The sequence below is a fragment of the Grampus griseus genome (assembly GCF_964374135.1).
Source record: "Grampus griseus genome assembly, chromosome: 16".
Lineage (NCBI taxonomy): Eukaryota > Metazoa > Chordata > Mammalia > Artiodactyla > Delphinidae > Grampus > Grampus griseus.
Window position 1 is genome coordinate 61,880,022 of NC_139010.1, and position 23,430 is coordinate 61,903,451.

Sequence of the window (23,430 nt, forward strand, 5' to 3'; positions counted from 1 at the left end):
ATAATTACCTTGAACCCCTTTATGAATTTGGGGGTGTCTCAAGGACATCATAATTCATTCTAAAGTCTTCAGGGCCACCCCTGAGTGTGAGGAGGTGTAGGAAGGAAGGGGGTCGGTAAGTCACATTTGGTGCTTGGACAGATGAACATCCAAGACAGACTTGAAAATCCAGTCCCTTTGCCTCCCGAAACTGAGAGGACTCCAAGTGATGGTGAGTCTATAGAGGTCACAAAAGCTTCCGGTGTTTTTGAAAAACACCAGTTAGAAGAAAGACCTCTTGCCTTCCTGAATCACTCTCTCCTCTACAGCAGCATGGGGAGGTGAGTAGATTCCCGAAACCATAACTGGGCCAATTCTGTGCTCTGACTGTGACCATCACCAACCACTACCTCCCTCTGGGTTGGACATCAAGGAGCACCTATCTAGCTAAGGTCGCTGGTTTCTAGAAGCACCCTTCTCGTGCACACGCCCAAGCATATTCATATGCGTGTTGTGTATGCACGTATGGTTGGTGAAAGGAGAAAAGGATGAAGAAGATTGTGGGGCATCACTTTGTGCTGCTGGCAACGGCTGCATCCCACACCGGTCTTACTGCTCCCTCACCCTTTCCTTCTTCACCCTGCGTGTTCCTATTAGCTTGGTTGTCCTAGCAGCGACATGGCGTTATGAATGGAGCAGAAGCATCATTCCATGCGTAAAAGGAAATGGTTTTTCAGACTAAAATGGCAGCTTGATTTGAATAATAGTCCTTGAGCTTCCACTAAACCTCTCATTGTGTGGACCTTTGGGATCCTATGACACATAAAAATAAATTCTTGCTTAAGCTAAAAGTTCCAAGTCTGTGGAGCCAGAATTTTTTATTGGCAATATATGAAAGTCACAGGATAAATGAAAGAGTCAGAGCTGTTAAGGGGCTATTTTAATGTCTCTGAGTTTATTATTTGGGCAGTTTCACAAAAGAAATGTGTCTGTTTTCAGTTTTCAGTGTAGACTGCAACTGTGACACCAGTTTGATTCCAACTTTGTCCCTGCAATAATGGGATATTATTCTCTTGGATTTCTGTTGCCCTGCATCCCTAAAAACGAACACGGTTAAATAAGCTGTTGTAAATTCATTCAACAGGATATTATGAAACCATTAAAAATGCTGGTTATAAAAACTGGAACATAGAAATGGTGATTTTCATCTTTGAAGAAAAAGCAGAACACATTTTGATTACACGTGTGTTAAAAAAAATCAACAAAAGGCTTCTTATAGGAAGAAATAGTCTATTTAGGAAAACATTTAAAATGATACAGTGGGGAAAAAAGCAAAAAGAAAAAGCTAAGAAAAAAACTAAAAACAAAAGAAATAGAAAAAAAGATACAGTAGTTGTGGTAGAATTAGGAATAAATTATTTACTCTTTCCAAAAATTTTTTTACTTTTATAATGACACGTTTCATGCCCTTACGTCTTTCAGTGACTTCACTGCCATCTCGTCTGTTCTTCTTGGTTACATCCATACCATCGCCCCCTATGGAAAAAGCCAGAAACCATGAATAACCATGTCTATGACCATCACTTCATAAGTATAGGTCCCTACTATTCAAGCTGAGAACCAAAACTTGATTCCTAGAATTCAAAGCATAATTCTTTCGTGTGTATATTTTTTTAACAAGAGTCATTCCCACTTCCTGTATCAGTGAGAGAGTAATTTAATAGTTCCACCTTGGATTCTACTCCTTTGTATTGGGATTTTTTTTTATTTTTTTTTATTGAATGGAGACACCATAATTTATCTCATTCCCCACTGATAAAGATTTAAATTGTTTTCAACTTTAACTTTTTATAATACAATATATATACAAACAGGGAGAATAGGACAATGAATATCCCTGTTCCCATAATCCAGCCACAACAATCAAAAATTCATAACCTGTTTCTTTTTTAATTTTATTTTTTTATACAGGTTATTAGTCATCCATTTTATACACATCAGTGAATACATGTCAATCCCAATCACCCAATTCATCCCACCACCACCCCCCACCCCTGCCGCTTTCCCCCCTTGGTGTCCATACGTTTTTCTTCTACTTCTGTGCCTCAATTTCTGCTCTACAAACTGGTTCATCTGTACCATTTTCTAGGTTCCACATATATGCGTTAATATACGATATTTGCTTTTCTCTTTCTGACTTACTTCACTCTGTATGACAGTCTCTACATCCATCCACGTCTCTACAAATGACCCAATTTCATTTCTTTTTATGGCTGAGTAATGTTCCATTGTATATATGTACCACATCTTCTTTATTCATTCGTCAGTCGATGGGCATTTAGGTTGCTTCCATGACCTGGCTATTGCAAATAGTGCTGCAATGAACATTGGGGTGCGTGTGTCTTTTTGAATTATGGTTTTCTCTGGGTATATGCCCAGTAGTGGGATTGCTGGGTCATATGGTAATTCTATTTTTAGTTTTTTAAGGAACCTCCATACTGTTCTCCATAGTGGCTGTATCAATTTACAGTCCCACCAAACATGCAAGAGGTTTCCATTTTCTCCACCCTCTCCAGCATTTGTTGTTTGTGATTTTCTGATGATACCCATTCTAACCAGTGTGAGGTGATACCTCATGTAGTTTTGATTTGCATTTCTCTAACAATTAGTGATGTTGAGCAGCTTTTCATGTGCTTCTTGGCCATCTGTATGCCTTCTTTGGAGAAATGCTTATTTAGGTCTTCTGCCCATTTTTGGATTGAGTTGTTTGTTTTTTTAATATTGAGCTTCATGAGCTGTTTATATATTTTGGAGATTAATCCTTTGTCCATTGATTCATTTGCAAATATTTTCTCCCATTCTGACGGTTGTCTTTTCATCTTGTTTATGGTTTCCTTTGCTGTGCAAAAGCTTTTAAGTTTCACTAGGTCCCATTTGTTTATTTTTGTTTTTATTTCCATTACTGTAGGAGATGGATCAAAAAATATCTTGCTGTGATTTATGTCAAAGAGTGTTCTTCCTATGTTTTCCTCTAAGAGTTTTATAGTGCCCAGTCTTACATTTAGGTCTCTAACCCATTTTGAGTTTATTTTTGTGGATGGTGTTAGGGAGTGTTCTAATTTCATTCTTTCATATGTAGCTGTACAGTTTTCCCAGCACCACTTATTGAAGAGACTGTCTTTTCTCCATTGTATATCCTTGCCTCCTTTGTCATCAATTAGTTGACCATAGGTGCGTGGGCTTATCTCTGGGCTTTCTATCCTGTTCCATTGATCTATATTTCTGTTTTTGTGCCAGTACCATATTGTCTTGATTACTGTAGCTTTGTAGTATAAAGTCAGGGAGTCTGATTCCTCCAGCTCTGTTTTTTTTCCTCAAGACCGCTTTAGCTATTCAGGGTCTTTTGTGTCTCCATACAAATTTTAAGATTTTTTGTTCTAGTTCCATAAAAAATGCCATTGGTAATTTGATAGGGATTGCATTGAATCTGTAGATTGCTTTGGGTAGTATAGTCATTTTCACAATGTTGATTCTTCCAATCCAAGAACATGGTATATCTCTCCATCTGTTGGTATCATCTTTAATTTCTTTCATCAGTGTCTTATAGTTTTCTGCACACAGGTCTTTTGTCTCCCTAGGTAGGTTTATTCCTAGGTATTTTATTCTTTTTGTTGCAGTGGTAAATGGGGGTGCTTCCTTAATTTCTCCTTCAGATTTTTCATCATTAGTGTATAGGAATGCAAGAGATTTTGGTGATTTTTTTTTTTTTTTTTTTTTTTTTTGCGGTACGTGGGCCTCTCAATGTTGTGGCCTCTCCCGTTGTGGAGCACAGGCTCCAGACGCACAGGCTCAGCAGCCATGGCTCATGGGCCTAGCTGCTCCGCGGCATGTGGGCTCTTCCTGGACCGGGGCACAAACCCGTGTCCCCTGCATCGGCAGGTGGACTCTCAACCACTGCGCCACCAGGGAAGCCCTGTGCATTAATTTTGTATCCTGCAACTTTACCAAATTCATTGACGAGCTCTAGTAGTTTTCTGGTGGCATCTTTAGGATTCTCTATGTATAGTATCATGTCATCTGCAAACAGTGACAGCTTTACTTCTTTTCTGATTTGGATTCCTTTTATTTCTTTTTCTTCTCTGATTGCCATGGCTAGGACTTCCAAAACTATGTTGAATAATAGTGATTTGATTCCTAGAATTCAAACTTGAATTCAAAACTTGATTCCTAGAATTTGAAGCATAATTCTTTCGTGTGTGTATGTGTGTGTGTGTGCGTGTATATATATATATTTTGTGTGTGTGTGTGTGTGTGTGTGTGTGTGGTACACGGGCCTCTCACTGTTGTGGCCTCTCCTGTTGTGGAGCACAGGCACCGGACGCACAAGCTCAGCGGCCATGGCTCATGGACCCAGCCGCTCCGTGGCATGTGGGATCTTCCCGGACCAGGGCACGAACCCGTGTCCCCTGTATCAGCAGGCAGACTATCAACCACTGTGCCACCAGGGAAGCCCCGTGTGTATATTTTTTAATGAGTCATTCCCACTTCTTGTATCAGTGAGATAGTAATTTAATAGTTCCACCTTGGATTCTATTCTTTTGTATTGGGATCTTTTTTTTTTTTAAGGTCTAATTGAGCAGGCTGCCCCCTGCTGAATGTTAAAGGTCTTACATAGAAGATCTGGTGCCCTGACTATAAAACTTCCACTTTTTGCCCAAGTAACACATAGCTGAAGGATATCTGTCAAAGCACATGGTGCTTTCAACTAATTCATTTTGATGTATCCCATAGTGTTCAGTGTTCTATATGGAGCTCTACGAATACAAGACATTCGTGCTTCATTATTTAGAGTTCGGATGTGAGAATGTTTGATGGATTCAAATCAGGATAAAAATCATAATGGTCATACTTGTGTAGAACTTTACACTTCTTACAACATGAAACTTTCTCTTCGTAACACACCAGCTCTACTATGCTTATTTACAGACATAAGTAGTGAAGACATGAAGAAAATCAGTGTAAAATCTATTGAAATACATAGGAAAATATTTGTACATGTCATCTGTGTTCTCCCTTCACTCTTACTCTGTGTTCTGAGTAAAAAAATCATTGAGGTCTTGTCCGCTGTCCTGAAGCCTGGATGAGATAAGGCAAGGCTGACTTAAGGGGTGGGGCCAGGCTGGGGGGTGGGGGAGGAACGTGATTCAGGCTTGAACACACAGAAGACCATGGCAAGGATCCCTGACCAACTGGGTGCATTTGGCTGTAGTTCCCAGTCTCAGGCTCTGCAGGGACTTGAAATCTGGCTTTCCCTGTGGTTCTCTCCTCCCAGCCCCCCAACCTTCCCTTCCTCCTTGTTTATTTGTTGGATGCAGTTCAAATTGGATTCTAGAATTCTGGAGCAAGCTACTTCTGCCCAGGACAACCCTTTCTTGAACGCTTTTAGTCTTTTTCTCCTGCCTGGTGACCTTAGGGTCTACTTATCCATTAGGTGCAATGGGCACAGTGCCTAGCCCCATCATACTTTCAGGGGCCCACAAAAATGTTTGAACTTTTTTATAATCGAAAGGAAAAATGAACACAATCCAACTTGGATTATATTCTTTCAATGCAGGTTTTTTTTTTGGTTTGTTGTTGTTGCTGTCATTGCTTGTTTTTTTCCTGGAGGCAGGACATCCACAAAGGCAAAATTATCTAGGGCCGACAGAAGTCCTAGTGCAGCCCTGAATGACTGTCCCACTGAAAATCAAGACCACACAAGACCAACTGGTCAACTATCCAGGGAAATTCACCAAGATCCACACACTTAGCGTCAGGGCCTGATCGAATGTGCCAACTTTTTGCTCATCAGAGTTTTTTAAATGCAGCAAGGAATGAGGCATCACGGAAAAACTCCTGGCTGCATCTGAGAAGACACAGTTCTTTGCAGGTCAGGTATGTTTCCCAGAGCCAAAGAGCAGGGGCTCCATAAGCAATTTAACAATGGAGTCCAACCTCATTAGTGGGCCAAACCTAGCCTGTGACTGTCTGCATTCCAGCTATTACCTGTATGACTTATGTCACACCAACCTACCTACCACCTGACACCCTCTCTGAAATCCTTTGTTGAAGCATGAATTGCCTTTGGTACTTCTGAAATCCCTCCTCCTTTTTTTTATTTTCCCCCAACTGGTCATTAGCTGTGAAGCAGGAGGTATTTTGGAGTTCAAATGCCCCTGGCTAAAAAAAAAAAAAAAAAAAAATGCCCCTGGCTGCTGGTGGAGAGCCACCTAGGATGGCACCTGAATCGATATGAAATATTATCCTGAAAGGAACTGTTTATAACAATCCATGGAAACTAACTTCCCACAAGTTATTGCTTACTATGATCCTTTAATGAAAGTTGCTGCCGGCAGCTATAAATTTGGGTTTGGCTGGGTTGTTTCCACTTGTAGCCATCAAGGCAGACTGATGATAGCTCCACTCCATTTAAGAGTCTCAGCGTCTAGGCAGCAAAACTGGCAAGTGTTTTCTTGCTCTTTCTGTACCCCGAGATATAACAGACATTTCTAGGTATCCCCCATCTTTTTCTTAGGTCCCAATGATGAAGCCTTAAGATCTGCAGCAAAAAGCCAGGAGTTCCCTAACTTCCAGAGGGTGTGAGGAGACAGCCTGCTAAGAAATCAGATGCCCCCCTCCAGGGCCTGGGGGCTCTTCACTGACTGGTGCTCTGGGATAGAAGGCCCCCTAGGTGGGTGCAGGTAGATTGGTTCTTGCCTCTCTCTCAGCCTGCAGCCCCTAAATGGCTGCATCCCATGGCCTTAACACAATGATTTCTCGGGCCTGAAGTACACAGGACGGAGCTCTGCTGACCTTGCCAAAGCTCTTTCCCAGATTGATAGTCTGAAATGGCAAAGATGTTTTGGGAGGTGGATTCCGTTAAACCAGAGGTAATGGGAAGCTTTCTGTGAGTTATCAAAGGAAAATGATGGGTTGAGGCACAAATCTGGACAGGGATCATCCCGTGGGGGCCTATAGTTTTCCCACAGGACTTCCTTTTTAAATATTTTAAGTGCCGGTAGTTTTAAAAAGTGTAACTTAAGGGAAAGGAAAGTTACATGCCCAGGCACGTGTCTGAGCCTGCCTCTCCCAGCAGTGCTCATCCGTACACCTTCCTCCAAAAGCACTACTTAATGGAAGCACAGTCAAGTAGCATAATTTTAAACTTCTTGGATGTCTGAGCCACTTAACTAGAACCGAGGATAAGCAGGTCATTCAAGTTCTTAATTCCAAAATTATGTTCATTTCCATCCATATTTCTAAGGGGATGCTTTGTGGCTATTTCAATACTTAATGTTCTTTTGAAGATGTAAAAATGATCCTGTGTCATTTTCTTATGTAAGAAAACACAATGCAAAATCCTTTTTCTACTTGTATGAGGTTTTTTCCTTTCCCCTTCATTTAAATGATGTCACATCCACCTGAAACTATTCCGATGAAGATGGGGTGTAACCCAGGCACAAACCGCTGATACCAACAGAAAACCACCTCACTGAACTTATTATAACAACTCATGAAACACTTGGTCTTTGACACAAAGAAGGGAATAGAGAAGCTAAGTGTTTTTCTACTTTCCAATCTCTGCATACTTTACATTGTAAAACAAAACAACGGAATAACCAAAGTGTGGGAAAACCACCCACTAGCTCTTGCTCTGTTAACAGAGAAGGGGCAAGCAGTTTGCAGGGGGTATGAACACCCATGCCCTAGCGTTAACTGTTTCAGAGGCTTCTGATCCCATGCCACCCCACCCCCGTGGCTCCCCAGCAACGGGTCTCCAGCTTGCTGCATTTGGCATCCTCCATTTTCATAACCCAGGGGTGAGGGAGCTTGGGCCCTGGCTTTGTGACCATGCCGCTTGTTTCGAGCCATGTTTGGTTAAATCCTGCCGCCGCTAACAATGGCAAATGAGCCAAACCAGACAGATGCAAACTTCTTTCGGTCAGGCATAATTTAAGAATGTGGTTAGTCCTTAGGTCCAATCGGTTTCACCAATCTGGGTTTCTATCCAAGCTTGAAGCAGGACTCCTTGCTTTAACTGCCCCCATGTCAACTCTGATCAGATTCGTGTGAGTGTTTTGAAGGGGCTGAGAGTAAAGCAAGCCCCCTCTGACTCTCGGAAGGGCTCCCTGGGGGGCTGGACATGTGCTTTCGTTTAGTTCCGACTTTGATCTGTGCCTTAGCTCTAAGAGAAAGCATGTGGGTGTAAGGAGAAACAATTCTCCTTTCCAAATGAATTTCTTTTAAAAGTCTCGCTCACTACCTTTTATGGACAGAACAAATCCAACTCTTAAGGCTATTAATTGACCGCTTCTCAAAAGAAGTGAGGTACCACAGGCTTTGCCTACACTTCAAAAAGTAAAGTGGTCATTTGTCAGTTAGTAGTTAATGTGGTCCAGTGAGATACCTCAACTGGTAATTCTCACCCCAAAATGAATTCCTTTTGGCCCAAATTGGCCAGTAAAAGTAAGACAGATTTTTTTTTTTCTTGTTCCAAGTTTGCCTCCAGGAATTTTCTGGATTAATTATATCATTTCAAATATTCCACTTTACTTTAGATTAGGGGCAGTAATCATCAAGCGTGATATACAGCAGTGTCCACCCACCCCTTGAGCTTTATCAGAACCTCCCAGCGCAGACACCCGGGCAGCACTTTGGTTCTTAGTTCTCAGGGGCTACTTCTAGAAGCCTCAACTCACCTACACTTTAACTTCACCTCTGAGCTGTCCTCTTGCTGTCAAGGGGAGAGAGGGGAAGTAGAGGAGGGTGGGGAGAGAGAAACTGATTGAGAGAGAAGGAATTATAAACTCATCATATTTTAAATAAAACAATTTAACACAAGTCTTTTTACACTACTGAAAACAATACCAAAGAAATCTGGCCACTGGAGCTCACTTTATCTTAACTGGCCTTTTTCTTCTCTTTCTCACTGACAAAACTTTCTTGTTGTTCCTTTAAAAGACCTACCCTAAAAATAGAACACATGAGCCAAAGTAATCATTTATGATCAATTAATCACTTCAACCAGAACACTGGAAACTAAATAATGTCATCTCAGATTCTCTGACAAACATTGAAGTTCTCAGTGGCAAACCTCAAATTAAAATCTCACAAGAAGAGAAAACGGTCAAATTCCTATTACTTACCTAGGTTGAGGTGTTGAAGGAACCAGAAACAACTTTGAGTAAATGCCCCCTCTCTCCTTCTTCCCCTGACGTTTCCTTCTAGACGTTTGCTGTTCCCACTTTTTTTTATCCAGGCCCAGTCAAGGTGTGTTAGAGCTGAGTGATCTTTCAAAAATGTTCACTTCTTCTCTTGCCCTTGTTTCTTTCGGTTCTTTGCTTCCAAACAAGTCCTGACAAAGGTGTGTCGGCATTTACGGTGTGACTCCACCCTTCCAATTATCTGACACTTGCCGGATTAAAAAAAGTCTGCCTCCAGGATCAAACTTTACAGGAGGCAGAAACCTTCTCCAGTTTAGGTGGATCAATCATTTATGGGCCATGGGGAAAAGGGAGCAACTGTTCAGAATAAGGAAAAGACATTTTATTGCTCCTCCTTACCTTCTACAGCCAGAGAGCTGCCACAACCCGGTGTTCCCCTCGCGCGCTGCCATGGGAATAATCAAAATCCCCATGTGCGTGACTCATGGTGTAGCCAGGCATGTAGGGGCCTGTGGTCAAGGTCTGAGCCTGAGCCCTAGAAAAACTGTGAAGTTGACAGGATTTATATTCAAGACCTGTTTCCCCTATACATACCTTTTCCCTCTTTCCCCCAAACATACCTTTTCCCTCTTTCCCCCATTCTGACCCAACCCATGTCAATCTCACCTGGAGGAAACAGTGGGTGAACCAATTCAGAGTAAGACATTAATGACTGAAAACATAGAGCAATTGGTGGCATAGGGTTCATTTTTTAAAAGTAACCAGGTATAGTAATGCTGAGTCTAAGGAGTGATGTGAGTGACAGGATTTTAGGCATTTAGCCACCTAGTAACGGAGAGAGATACTGTTGGGGAGGGTTAAGGACGTTCTTGCCCCTCAATTCAGCACCCACATAGTCTCTACACATGCAAAGACATGTGTGGACTCCCAGAGGCCCTGTAACTCCAGGTACATTTCATGGGGCCATTAGACTTTTGTAAGAGGGCCAATTTGCGCCAATCTAGAAAGTTCTCATGAGCACCTGGATAGCATCTGGCTTTCTGGGACCCCTGAACACTAACTTGAGGGACTTCCCTGGCAGTCCAGTGGTTAAGACTTCACCTTGCAATGCAGGGGGTGCAGGTTCGATCCCTGGTTGGGGAGCTAAGATTCCACATGCCTCTGGGCCAAAAGAACAAAACATAAAACAGAAGCAATATTGTAACAAATTCAATAGAGACTTTAAATATGGTCCACATCCCTCCATACCCCCCCCCCCCACAAAAAAGAGTAATTTGAGACTCTTGGTGTTGGGAATATGGGAAGTCTGACCCTAGAACTCACGCAGGTGGTTCTTTGGAGCCGTAGCATCTTCTTGGGACCCAATGCCAGGTTTGGATTCCCTGTTCTGAGGCATTATTCCAAGATCCTGGAGGGGAGCTGAGGAATTCCTGTAGCATAGTGCCCATGCATGTCTACACTGTGCTATTGTGGGTACTCACACTGCATGGGAGGGTAGAAGACAACTAAGCACCCCTTGTGGGATTCTCACTCCTAAGCTCCCAATATTTCTGCGTTGAAGTCACTCATTTCAGATCCCTTTCAATGTTCTAGAATGTGACACTTATTGGGTTCTTGTTTTCTGGGATGTTCCTGCCTTCCCTAAATAAATATTTACTCAACATGTCTGCTGTTTATCTCACAGAAGAGCATTGAAGGATCTGAAGAGGGAGAGCTTTCAGCATGAAATGAACATAACCCTGCCTCATTTATTCACTTACTCATTAGCTCATGAATTAAACAAAGATATATTGGCTTCTTGCCTCCTGCTTGGAGGCAGACATTGAACTGAGAATTTGGTGGTGAAATATAGACATATTCTCAGTCCTTACGGAGTTCAGAGTCTAGTGGAGGAAGATAGGCCTTAAATGTATTAGTCTGCTAGGGCTGCTGTAACAAAATACTACTGGTTTTGTTAAAAGCCAGAAATAACAAGTCCAAATGGAGTCATTTGCCCCCACAAGAGCAAAGCAAGACTTAATTGCAATTCCAACCTCTCCCAGGAATGGAACCTTTAAGTAGACAATCCGAAATTTCCTGATCAGCACTTAGTGAGGTAATCTGCTTAATAAGACCCCTGCTGTTCCCTTCCCCCACAAAATGATGACCTGGCCTGAAACAATTCTTTCTTGTCTTTTGCTAATAACATCCTTGCCCAACCCTCCTTCTGCCTAAAAACCTGCCATTTTGTACAACCCCTTGGAGAGCCCTTCTATTTATTGGACAGGATACTGACTGATTCATGAATCCTTGAACAAAGCCAATTAGACCTTCAAATTTACTTGGTCAAATTTTATTTTTTAACAGATTGGTGGCAGTAGTGGGATCCAAAGTGAACTTCCGATGGCTGTCAGAACATTCAGGCATGGTACCCCGTGAACCATTTTGAGTTCACTACCTTTCTCACTGTTTCTGAGGGAGGTTGGCGAGGTCCTCTCTGGTTAGCTCTGCTTTTTTTGCACTCAAGCTCCCAACCTAATTGACTTTCCTCTACAGGACAGGTCAGCTTGAGCTTGTAGATGATTCTACCCAGAGCCCAACTGAGCTGGCGGATGCTTCTGCCTACAGCCCAGCCCCTAACTTTTCAGACCACAATTCCCCAGGTGAAAAACCCAGCCCTTAGCTCTGTCCCTGGATTCCACATTGGACACTGCTGATAGTTTGGTCTGCAGTTCTCTGTTTGTTTGGAATCTTTCCCCAGGTTTCATGTTGGGAGCTGTTGCGGGCAGCTGGAGCTCTCCATAGGTGTGGAATTAGACTATAGTCCCCACTCTTTGGGGTTTGCTGGTCCAATCCTTTCTCCAATCCAAGGTTCCATGGGAATTGGTGGGGTGTGCACAGGGCCATCTTCTGGCCAGGACACAGTAACATCTCTTACTTACTGCTAATACATTAAGGTGTTTGTCTTATTTTGTGCAGCTAAAGGCTATTGCTAAGTGGGTACCTGGAAAACCAAAAGAAACCCCTGTGGGGTCTGTCCCAGCATCCCCAGATTCCATGTTGGGAACTGCTGGTGGCAGCTCTAGTTCCCCCATTTATTTAGAATCATTCTGCCGTCCCCATTTTTTGGGACCTGCAGGTTCAGTTCTTTCTCCACTCCCCAGATTATTAGTATGACTCTAAGAAACCCAAAGGCCTAGCTAAAGAAATGGGATTCTTTATATCCAAAGAGTTGTGTGTGTCACCTTCTGGCATACTTGCTTACTTTGTGTTTAAAAACTATAGTCCTGGAAGTTGAAGATCTCTAACAAGATGGCAAGATTTTATTAAAAACAATCTAGAATTACAACAGTCATTATGAGGAAAATTCCAAAGAGATAAGATCATTTAAAAAGTGCACTTAAAAGCAAGAGCTGCTAAATCAAACAGAATTGAATACCTATTTTAATTAGCATGATGAAGGCTCCAAAAGTTTTTGAAATTTCAAAATAGTTTCATTAAAAGATTGGTTGGGGCTTCCCTGGTGGCACAGTGGTTGAGAATCCGCCTGCTAATGCAGGGGACACGAGTCCAAGCCCTGGTCTGGGAAGATCCCACATGCCACGGAGCAACTAGGCCCGTGAGCCACAACTACTGAGCCTGCGAGTCTGGAGCCTGTGCTCTGCAACAAGAGGGGCCGTGATAGTGAGAGGCCCGCGCACCGCAATGAAGAGTGGCCCTCGCTTGCTGCAACTAGAGGAAGCCCTCGCACAGAAACGAAGACCCAACGCAGCCAAAATAAATAAATTAATTAATTAAAAAAAAAAAAAAGATTGGTTGTACAGTCAGTGCTCGCGTGTGCACTCTGCCTTTGCCCAGCGCAGGGCCCTTTACATATAGCTCTTCATTTCATCACCACAACCCATTTAGGGAGGGATTATGAACCTCATGAAAGCCTGTAGCCTGTTAAGAGGCTCTGCTGATATTCAAAGCCAGTTCTCTTTCCAAAGGCCATGTTCTTATTCACCTGGAGATGCTGCCACAGCATGTCTTCCCTAACCCCATTAGTTTTTGCTGTTGTCTACTTCTGTCCCAATTATTTGTTCACTCATGCATTATATACCAAATAGCTACGAGATTCTTAATATGCGTCCTGCTCTGTGCTCGATGCTCTCAATACAGCAGGGAAATCAATGCATTTCTTCCATTCACGGAACTTACAGTCAATCAGAGGAAACTGGGAATTACTAATCATCATCATCAAACAGTATTTATTAAGTACCTAGAAAGTGCAGTCTCTGTCATTTTTGAAGCAATGCTTTACTTTGGTGATATCACCTTCACTTTACATATAAGGAAACGGGCTCAGATACATTTGGCAACTGGTTCTGATTTCAGTCAGCTGTAAAGTGTCTGATCAGGGATGCCAGCCTTGGCCTGCAAAATGTCCTGTTGCCTCCTCATGACATCACCTTGCCTCATTACTATGCCTCTTGATTCTTCAATGAATTTCTCATCAGGAACATAAGTCCCTGTGCCACCATCTTTTGCATTTTTTTGCCGCTACCATGTTGTTACTTTCCCTCTAAGTCACTTCTCTGTCAGAATCTCCCACAGATGGGATCATTTTTGTACAAAGTAATGTGTTCAAAGTAATGTGCTAATAGTCTCAAACAGCCTCATCTCCCATGAGAAACACACATGCGCATGCACACACGCACACACACTTTAGCCATGGCGCATGTATTAAATGAGCTAAAAAAAAAAAAAGATTGGTTGTAAAGGCTAATGAAAAATTAAAGACACTAAAGGTATTTAAAACAACACCTAGGCGTCCCCCATTACACCCTTCTAGGCGGTCATCAAAACACTGGCCCAGAAGTTGATGCCTCAATTGTAATCAACTGAAAGAAACACTGGAAAAAAGATTCTCCTCAAAGGCCCTCGCAAATTCTTCAACATCAACTTAAGTGCCCCGATATAGGCCCCTCCCAGAGTTGACGAAATTCTGAGGGCTTTTCTGGTAAACTGCTATATTATTCCCTTAAGCAGCCAAGGGGAAACTAAAGTTAAAATTTATTGGGTTGTTCAATACTGCCAGAAATATTCAGTTTGTTCCAACTGAAACCTGACAAGATATTTGAAAGGATTTAATAACTTTATGATCAGAAATGTGGCCAAATTGGAAGCTGTTATTCAGGGTCTGCTAGGAGTTTTTTTTTTTTAGGGTTCTCCCCTTAGCTAAATGTATCCAGAGGGAAGGAGACATTCCAACAATAGGTGGGTGGGTGCATCAGTTCTTTTTTGTCAATCCCCAAACCTCCTCTATTCATCTCAAAATAGTTGTAAATATTGGGATATTAGAAACAGAATTGTCCTGCAAATATAATCCCCAAACTCCGTCTTGGAGAAAACCTGGACACCTTCTCTGTGCCTTTTCTACCCTCATTTTCTCTAGGACCTAAGAGCCATTCTTTGAAATGCAAATGTTTCTCATCAGAAAAAAAGGAGGAAGAAATTGGGCAGATTAAAAAAAAAATTAAGTGTCTTCTCCACAAATATTAGTAGCTATAAGACTTCTATTTGCATCTATGTGTATCTATATATGTATGTTGTAGATGTGTGATTTTTTTTTTACCTCTGGCTGGTGTTTCTAAACTTAATTTGTAAAAGAGCTGTATTTAATTGGGTTAAAAGTCAAGTGCTTATATAAATTAAGGGTTGGGTATTCCACAACTCTCAGAATATAGAGACTAACCCAATTTTTTTTTAAGTTCACGTGATCTAAGGTTAATCTTTTATAAATAAAATCTAGTTTGTTTGTTGGTTTAATTAAAACAGACATGTCTTTAGAGTTACCAGCATTAAATATAACACTTTTATTCTACCTTGATTTACAAATTTGTCAGCAAGAAAAATAGGTATGATGAAGTTTTTGTAGATAATATAAACCACTTTTAGGAGCATATGATTTAGATAGGTATAATTGGATAAGAGTTTACAGATAAACTTTTTAACAACAATTATATTTTATGGTATATGTACTTAAAACTAGCGACTAAAATGTTTTTGGTAATTTGAAACCTTAGAGTTTTGCTAAATTAAGGTAAATGATGGGAATTCATTGAATATCTAGAGTCCAAATTAAAAAAAAACTGAAACATTAATTATTGAACATAGGTTTATCTATTTTAGGCTTCTTTTTAGAGAAACTAAAGATAAATTTGGTTCTCTTAGAAAACATTTCTTTTGTCACATTGAAAGATTGTACTGTGAAGAAGCACGTTTCTAGAAATAATGAAATGTATTCATGAATTTGTCGAACTAAAGAACGCTGGTATAAGAGACAGTCTACGATTATTTACTTCTTAAATTTTCACTAGAAATAAAGTTTCTAAAGGTTTAGAATACTAATGTAATTAAAGCTACTGAAAACAAAAAGTGAAACATCTCCATATGCAAAGAAAGTAGGTTGTGTGTTTTTGGCTAAGAAAACCATGAAGACTGAAGATGGATTTTTGTTAAGGGAAGTGAGAGTAATTTTGTCTAAACTAGACTTTCTGATTATTACAGAATGGAAGGGAAGAAAATGAAGGACAGACTAAATGTATACAGAAAGAGAGAGGGAAAAAAAGAATTTTACCTTGTGTAATCAAGCTGACTAAAATCCCATTGTTACTATAAGGGTTTTCAAAATTAAAATTTGACATCATAGTGTATTTATGTAAAACTAGAACTTTTCTTTCATCTGCTAAGTAGATAATTAAGTATTTTTCATACTGATCTGTGATTGTATTTAGTCAAGTGTCCAAACCTTTTGATATCTTCAACAAATCTTCCAAAATCAAGTTCCAAAAATGAAGTCTTTTTGACCTGGAAAAGACTTTGGAATTTTTCCAGAGGGCCCCTGGAACATTCCAAAATATTTCTTAGACTAATTAGGCTTACTTGATACATTAAATTACATGGGAAGTATTGCTAAATAGGAAGTAACATTAAGCCTTGTTCATGTTTTGTCTGTATAGATAGATGTTATAAGTGTTCCAGAAATTATGTAAAATTCCTGGAAGTCTGATGTGTCCTGCTATAAAATGTTGTCTGTTATCAAAATGGAGCCTCACACTAAAAGGACTGAACATGAGTATCAGGGAAATGCCCTGGCTGACTTTCACGCAAGAGCAGGAGCAATAGAATCTATAAAGACTGTGGCACATGTGGATGAAGCCCATTCTGCTTCTGCAAAAAATGACCCCTCATCACCCGACTTTGACATTCTGATGTCCTTGTAACATGGCAACAATCTGCTCCTGAATCAGAGACATTAAGATGGGTAAACAATGGCTGTAAATTAATCTCCAAAATATATAAACAGCTCATGCAGCTCAATATTAAAAAACAAACAACCCAATCCAAAAATGGGCAGAAGACCTAACTAGACATTTCTCCAAAGAAGACATACAGATGGCCCAGAAGCACATGAAACACTGCTCAACATCACTAATTATTAGAGAAATGCAAATCAAAACTATAGTGAGGTATCACCTCACACCAGTTGGAATGGGCATCATCAGAAAATCTACAAACAACAAGTGCTGGAGAGGGTGTGGAGAAAAGGGAACCCTCTTGCACTGTTGGTAGGAATGTAAATTGATACAGCCACTATGGAGAACAGTATGGAGGTTCCTTAAAAAACTAAAAATAGAATTACCATATGACCCAGCAATCCCACTACTGGGCATATACACAGAGAAAACCATAATTCAAAAAGACACATGCACCCCAATGTTCATTGCAGCACTATTTACAATAGCCAAGTCATGGAAGCAACCTAAATGCCCATCGGCAGACGAATGGATAAAGAAGATGTGTTACATATATACAATGGACTATTACTCAGCCATTAAAAGGAACAAAATTGGGTCATTTGTAGAGACGTGGATGGATCTAGAGACTGTCATACAGAGTGAAGCAAGTCAGAAAAAGAAAAACAAATATCATATATTAACGCATATATGTGGAACCTAGGAAAATGGTACAGATGAACCGGTTTGCAGGGCAGAAATAGAGGCACAGATGTAGAGAACAAACTTATGGACACCAAGGGGGTAAAGCAGTTGGGGAGGGCGGTGGTGTGATGAATTAAGAGATTGGGGTTGACATATATGCACTAATATGTATAAAATGGATAACTAATAAGAACCTGCTGTATACAAAAATAAATAAAATAAAATTCAAGAAAGAAAAAAAAGGAACAGACAGGGCTATGGGAAAAACAAGATGGTGGCTTGGTTTTTCCCGGCTCTCTGGCAAGCCCCATTTTTTGTTTGCAAATTTCTTAACCACTATAGGAAAATTTTTTTTTTGTCTCCAGAGGCCTCAGAACTCCTCCTCTGAGCCCTTTGCGTGTCTGTACCTGGACTTTGTCCAATTGTCGTTTAGTATGGGTTATCAATATGTTCTTGTTGTTGCATGTACGTTTTCTGGTTGGGTTGTAGTCTTCCCTTGCGGCACTTATATAACAATCAGGCCAAATTTAATATAAACAAATTAGTTTTACTGAGATTATGTTCGGGAAAAAATGTAGAGAGAAGAATTATGTTTGTACCTTTATAGATATTAGATTCTAGCCTTGTTAGTTATCTTTGAGGTTTTGTTATATAAATGTAAACTAGACTGAATCCTGAATTCTTCTAGTTTCCTCAAATATACGGCCACAAGAAATGTTTCACATTTTCTCCCACCCTTCTGCTTTGAAATCACACAACAAAAGATGGCCCTTCAATCTCCCTGAAAGGGACTGTACCAGGTCCTCCTCACTACCCAGACGGCAGCCGAACTTCAGGACTTGAGCCTCAGACACACATCACACAGACGAAAGGGCTATAGCTGACATCTGGTTCTGTACAAAGGCTAGAGACCTTCAAATCTAATTGACGAGGAAGAGGAGGAGCTGCCATTGAGGTAGACTGCTTCCACCCAAAATGATGGATCAAGACCTACTTTAACTAAACACGAAACCCTTTCTTATCTTTCCTTTACTCTGGCATACACCCTCATCTGTATCTCCCAGGCCGTTGATAAGGGGAGTAATCCCTGGAATTTAGAGCAACTTTTATTTCAGGCTAAGAGAAATTTCACTGACCCCTGGCTTGAATGGGCACATGCAACAATTCTTACAAATGAATCCATTAACAGTGCCGCCTTAGTGGAAGTAGTTCGTGCCCCAACAGGATTTATCTTCTTCTGTGGTGGTTATGATTCTCCTTGGACCTATGAGTGCCTAGATGGCTGGTGCACTGGTGAACAATGCTTCCTGTGTTATCTAACCATGTCCCTAACTATTCTGGAAAGGACTGACCAGGAGTTTTTTTTCATGATTCATGGTTCACTGCCTTTAGCAGAGCCCTAGTTCCCTGATTAGGAGTAGATGTGAATGAGACTATGATCAGAAACCTCTCCTTAACTCTTTTTTCTTTAGTCCTATTGAGATATAATTGACACACAGCACTGTATAGATTTGACATAAATACACTACCATGTGTAAAATAGATAGCTAGTGGGAACCTGCTGTATAGCACAGGGAGCTCAGCTCGGTGCTCTGTGAAGACCTAGATGGGTGGGATGGGGGGAGGGTCAGGGAGGTCCAAGAGGGAGGGGATATATGTATACAGTTAACTGATTCACTTCACTGTACAGCAGAAACTAACACAACATTGTAAATCAATTACACTCCAATTAAAAAAAAAGATGTATAGCATAATGACTTGACCTTCATACAGCATGAAATGACTACCACACTAACTTTAGTAAACATCCATCATCTCATATAGCTATAAAATTAAAGGAATAGAAGAAAATATTTTTTCCTTGTGATGAGAACTCCTAGGATTTACTCTCAACAATTTTCATATGTAACATACAGCAGTGTTAATTATATTTATCTTGCTGTCCATTACATCTGTAGTACTTATTTTTAACTGAAAGTTTATACCTTTTGACTGCCTTTATTCATTTCCCCCTTCTCCCACTCCTCGCCTCTAGTAACTACAAATCTGATCTCTTTTTATGAGTTTGCTTTGAAATATGATAGATTATGTTAGTTCCTAGTACACAACATAGTGATTCAATATTTCTATGCATTTCAAAATGATCACCATAAGTCTAGTTACAATGTCACTATACAAATGTATTATATAGTTATTGACTATATTCCCCACACTGGGCATTTCATACTTGTGATTCATTTATTTTGTACCTCTTAATCTCCATCACCTATTTCTCTCCTCCCTCCATCTTCCTGAAACTTCTCCTTAACCCTTGATGATAATGCAGATTCTATTGCTAAGCCATTACCTGCCCAGCAAAAGTCTTTGGACTCTCTGACCAAGGTTGTTCTTATTAATAGAATACTCCTTGATTATCTTTTAACTGATTAAGGAGGTGTCTGGGCTGTGGCCAACACTACCTGCTGCACCTGGATTAACACTTTTGGGGAAGTTGAAACTCAGATACATAAGGTCACTGAGTAAGCCACTTGGCTTTAGAAGATGAGTCCTTTGATGGGGTCTTTTTTTGACTTATTTGATTCTGATTGGTTTTGGTCTTGGGGACCATGGCTCCCAAGTGCACTCCAAATATTGGGAACTGATCTGCTTATAGTTATTATAAAAATCTCCCTGGTGCATTCCCAAGTGCACTCCAAATATTGGGAACTGATCTGCTTATAGTTATTATAAAAATCTCCCTGGTGCATTGTATCCTCTCAAAAGCTTTAAATACATGTTTCCAGCCACTAACTGCCAAGCAAATGATCTCCCTAAGACTGGAACATCAAAAAAAGGAATAAGGAGACCTTCAAGATGGCAGAAGAGTAAGACGTGGAGATCACCTTCCTCCCCACAAATACATCAGAAATACATCTGCATATGGAATAACTCCTACAGAACACCTACTGAAAGCTAGCAGAAGACTTCAGACTTCCCAAAAGGCAATAAACTCCCCACATACCTGGGTAGGGCAAAAGAAAAAAGGAAAAACAGAAACAAAAGAATAGGAACAGGCCCTGCACCTCTGGGAGGGAGCTGTGAAGGAGGAAAGCTTTCCACACATTAGGAAGCCCCTTCACTGGTGGAGACAGGGGGGGTGGGGTGGCAGGGGGAAGCTTCAGAGCCACAGAGGAGAGCACAGCAATAGGGGTGCAGAGGGCAAGCAGAGAGATTCCCTCACAGAGGATCGGTGCCGACCAGCACTCATCAGCCTGAGACACTTGTCTGCTCACCCACCAGGGCGGGCGGGGGCTGGGAGCTGAGGCTCGGGCTTCGGAGGTCAGACCACAGGGAGAGGACTGGGGTTGGCGGCCTGAACACAGCCTGAAGGGGGCTAGTGAGCCACAGATAGCCGGGAGGGAGTCCGGTAAAAAGTCTGGAACTGCCAAAGAGGCGAGAGACCATTGTTTTGGGGTGCGCGAGGAGAGGGGATTCAAAGCACCACCTAAACGAGCTCCAGAGACAGGCGTGAGCCGCTGCTATCAGCGCGGACCCCAGAGACGGGCATGAAATGCTAAGCTGCTGCTGCAGCCACCAAGAAGCCTGTATGCGAGCACAGGTCACTATCCACACCTCCCCTCCTGGGATCCTGCGCAGCCCGCCAATGCCAGGGTCCCGTGATCCAGGGACAACTTCCCTGGGAGAACGCACGGCGTGCCTCAGGCTGGTGCAACGTCACACTGGCCTCTGCTGCTGCAGGCTCCCCCCGCATCTGTACCCCTCCCTCCCCCCACTGCCTGAGTGAGCCAGAGCCTCCGAATCAGCCACTCCTTCAACCCTGTCCTGTCTGGGCAGGAACAAGACGCCCTCAGGTGACCTACATGCAGAGGTGGGACCAAATCCAAAGCTGACACCCAGGAGCTGTGCAAACAAAGAAGAGAAAGGGAAACCTCTCCCAGCAGCCTCAGGAGCAGCGGATTAAATCTCCACAATCAACTTGATGTACCCTGCGTCTGTGGAATACCTGAATAGACAACGAATCATCCCAAAATTGAGGTGGTAGACTTTGGGAGCAATGATATATATTTTTTTTTTCCTTTTCCTCTTTTTGTGTGTATGTTTCTGTTTCTTTGTGTGATTTTGTCTGTATAGCTTTGCTTTTACCATTTGTCCTAGGGTTATGTCTGTCCATTTAAAAAAATTTTTTTAATAATTATTTTTTATTTTAATAACTTTAATTTACTTTATTTTATTTTTCTTTCTTTCTTTTTTCCTCCCTTTTCTTCTGAGCCATGTGGCTGACAGGGTCTTTGTGCTCCAGCCAGGTGTCAGGCCTGTGCCTCTGAGGTGGGAGAGCTGAGTTCAGGACATTGGTCCACCAGAGACCTCTGGCTTTACATAATATCAAGTGGTGAAAGCTCTCCCAGAGATCTCCATCTCAATGCTAACACCCAGCTCCACTCAATGACCAGCAAGCTCCAGTGCTGGACACCCTAGGCCAAAAAACTAGCAAGACAGGAAAACAACACCACCCATTAGCAGAGAGGCTGCCTAAAGTCATAATAAGGTCACAGACACCCCAAAACACACCACCAGACTGGTCCTGCCCACCAGAAAGACAAGATCCAGCCTCAACCACCAGAACACAGGCACTAGCCCCCTCCACCAGGAAGCCTACTCAACCCACTGAACCAACCTTACCCACTGGGGGCAGACACCAAAAACAACAGGAACTACGAACTTGCAGCGTGAGAAAAGGAGACCCCAAACACAGTAAATTAAGCAAAATGAGAAGACAGAGAAACACTCAGCAGATGAATGAGCAAGGTAAAAACCCACCAGACCAAACAAATGAAGAGGAGATAGGCAGTCTACTTGAAAAAGAATTCAGAGTAATGACAGTAAAGATGATCCAAAATCTTGGAAATAGAATGGAGAAAATACAAGAAACGTTTAACAAGGACCTAAAAGAACTAAAGAGCAAACAAACAGTGATGAACACAATAAGTGAAATTAAAAATTCTCTAGAAGGAATCAATAGCAGAATAACTGAGGCAGAAGAACAGATAAGTGACCTGGAAGATAAAATAGAAATAACTACTGCAGAGCAGAATAAAGAAAAAAGAATGAAAAGAATTGAGGACAGTCACAGAGACCTCTGGGACAACATTAAACGCACCAACATTCGAATTATAGGGGTTCCAGAAGAAGAAGAGAAAAACAAAGGGACTGAGAAAATATTTGAAGAGATTATGGTTGAAAACTTCCCTAATATGGGAAAGAAAGTAGTTAATCAAGTCCAGGAAGCACAGAGAGTCCCATACAAAGCACAGAGAGTCTCCTTGGATAAATCCAAGGAGAAATATGCCAAGACACATATTAATCAAACAATCAAAAATTAAATACAAAGAAAAATATTAAAAAGCAGCAAGAGAAAAACAACAAATAACATACAAGGGAATCCCCATAAGGTTAACAGCTGATCTTTCAGCACAAACTCTGCAAGCCAAAAGGGAGTGGCACGACATATTTAGTGATGAAAGGGAAAAACCTACAACCAAATTACTCTACCCAGCAAGGATCTCATTCAGATTTGACGGAGAAATTAAAACCTTTACAGACAAGCAAAAGCTAAGAGAATTCAGCACCACCAAACCAGCTTTACAACAAATGCTAAAGGAACTTCTCTAGGCAGGAAACACAAGAGAAGGAAAAGACCTACAATACCAAACCCAAAACAATTAAGAAAATGGTATTAGGAACACACATATCAATAACTACCTTAAATGTAAATGGATTAAATGCTCCAACCAAAAGACACAGAGTAGCTAAATGGATACAAAAACAAGACCTGTATATATATATGCTGTCTACAAGAGACTCACTTCAGACCTAGGGACACATAGAGACTGAAAGTGATGGGATGGCAAAAGACATTCCATGCAAATGGAAATCAAAAGAAAGCTGGAGTAGCAATTCTCATATCAGACAAAATAGACTTTAAAATAAAGACTATTACAAGATACAAAGAAGGACACTACAGAATGATCAAGGGGTCAATCCAAGAAGATATAACAATTGTAAATGTTTATGCACCCAACATAGGAGCATGTCAGTACATAAGGCAAATGGTAAGAGCCATAAAATGGGAAATCAACAGTAACACAATCATAGTAGGGGACTTTAACACCCCACTTTCACCACTGGACAGATCATCTAAAAGGAAAATAAATAAGGAAACACAAGCTTTAAATGACACATTAAACAAGATGGACTTAACTGATACTTATAGGACATTCCATCAA

General features: G+C 41.2%; 1 protein-coding gene across 4 annotated transcripts in view; it reads right to left on the reverse strand.

The window, feature by feature from the left end:
* The window catches only part of COL17A1 (collagen type XVII alpha 1 chain), a gene marked incomplete at both ends in the record, with an annotated part of 42,891 nt that extends 41,387 nt beyond the window's left edge, over nucleotides 1-1,504 (reverse strand). For all 4 annotated transcript variants that reach the window (XM_082673772.1, XM_082673774.1, XM_082673771.1 and 1 more), the window contains one exon: nucleotides 1,453-1,504. In XM_082673772.1, coding sequence (XP_082529898.1) covers nucleotides 1,453-1,504 — 52 coding nt within the window. The remainder of the gene's footprint in view (nucleotides 1-1,452) is intronic.
* Between the last annotated feature and the right edge of the window lie 21,926 nt (nucleotides 1,505-23,430).